This window comes from Helianthus annuus, chromosome 16 (assembly GCF_002127325.2).
Source record: "Helianthus annuus cultivar XRQ/B chromosome 16, HanXRQr2.0-SUNRISE, whole genome shotgun sequence".
Classification (NCBI taxonomy): Eukaryota; Viridiplantae; Streptophyta; class Magnoliopsida; order Asterales; family Asteraceae; genus Helianthus; species Helianthus annuus.
Window position 1 is genome coordinate 57,542,971 of NC_035448.2, and position 1,413 is coordinate 57,544,383.

At 32.9% G+C, this 1,413-nt stretch overlaps 1 protein-coding gene across 1 annotated transcript; it reads left to right on the plus strand.

The window, feature by feature from the left end:
- The first annotated feature begins 252 nt into the window (after positions 1–252).
- On the plus strand, positions 253–1,092 carry LOC110915633 (EPIDERMAL PATTERNING FACTOR-like protein 9). The gene is made up of 3 exons (XM_022160362.2): positions 253–411; positions 626–672; positions 777–1,092. The coding sequence occupies exons 1-3, from the start codon at positions 357–359 to the stop codon at positions 960–962; spliced, it is 288 nt and encodes a 95-aa protein (XP_022016054.1). The 5' UTR covers positions 253–356; the 3' UTR covers positions 963–1,092.
- The last annotated feature ends 321 nt before the right edge of the window (positions 1,093–1,413 follow it).

Here is a 1,413-nt window from a genome sequence, read left to right on the forward strand (position 1 = left end):
AAGGGCGCGGTCAGGGTAAGTAGCCTTATCAAACATTCTTTCATTTTTGGGAACATACCCACGGGATGAACAAGTTGATAAATAATGTCTAACATTTTAACTACATCAGGTTTTCTAATTAAAATTTAACAACTATATATATTATCTAGATACACGCATGGTACTTCCTTTTCCTTTTTACGTTACAGTTAAAATAAAATTAAAAATAGTCTTTATGAATGTTTATTACCATGAGAATCACACTCTATCTTTTTAAGTCCCATTATGACCACAAACTTCCTTTTTCTCCACTCTTTATCAATCCTATAAGATCTTCCTTCAACTTCAATTCAAACCTATCTTTTTCCAAAGCAACAATGGCCAACACCAAGTTACTATTTTACTTCCTTTGGGCTACACTTGTGCTTCAAGGTCAGTTTTTAACCCTAACTCTATCTATTTTATTCTATGTTTTTTCTTAATTAGTTTCTTTATATTGATTCGTATAAGTTGTTACCTTATCCATATGAGTATTAAATTTAGTATCATATGATTCAACCCTAATGCTTGTGTAGTTTACTCAAATATTGAAATTATTCTTTCATATGAATTAAACTTTGTGCATATACTATCATTGTAAATTCAGGGGTTTCAGGAGAGATTTTCACATCAAGAAGAGGGCTACACTTGCAGGTGAAGATATACAATGAATCAACTGTGTTAACATATATATATCATTAGAATTTATTCATAATGGTTTTTTTTTTTTTTTTTTTTTTTTTTTTTGGAGTGTTTAGGGCACAAACATGGAACTAATGAACATGAATTTAGGGAGAAGATCGAAGATTGGTTCCGTGATACCAACGTGTACGTTCAATGAATGTCGAGGGTGTAGACACAACTGCAGAGCTGAGCAAGTTCCCGTCGAAGGAAATGATCCGATAAGTAGCGCTTATCGATATAGATGCGTCTGTCATAGATAGTTATTTTATAAAATTTTGGTTTCTATAGTTTTAGACAATTCTATTACATGTTTGTTTTTCTTACATGTATGAAATTTTGGAGGAATATTTTGAGGTAATATACAACCTTAGCTAGACTTCGTTTTGAGAATTTGTCTTTATTATAAAATAATGATGATAGTTACAAATATGTTAAAAATCATATTGGGTCGCAACTTTTTATGCAATTATCTTGGCTATATAGTTGGATGCAATAATGTAAACGACTGATATAAGTTGCATCTAAGATACACTACAAGAAAACGTGCAATAGTGGCGACATTTGTTGCCGGTGAAGGTGTTGATCCTCGCCGCTAATACTTTTAGTGGTGATATGTCGCCTCTAAAGGGTCGCCGATATTGCTCGGCCGATATTGATCTATTAATTTGCCGACGCTATAAAAGCCGTCGACGCCGCTAAAAGCTGTACACC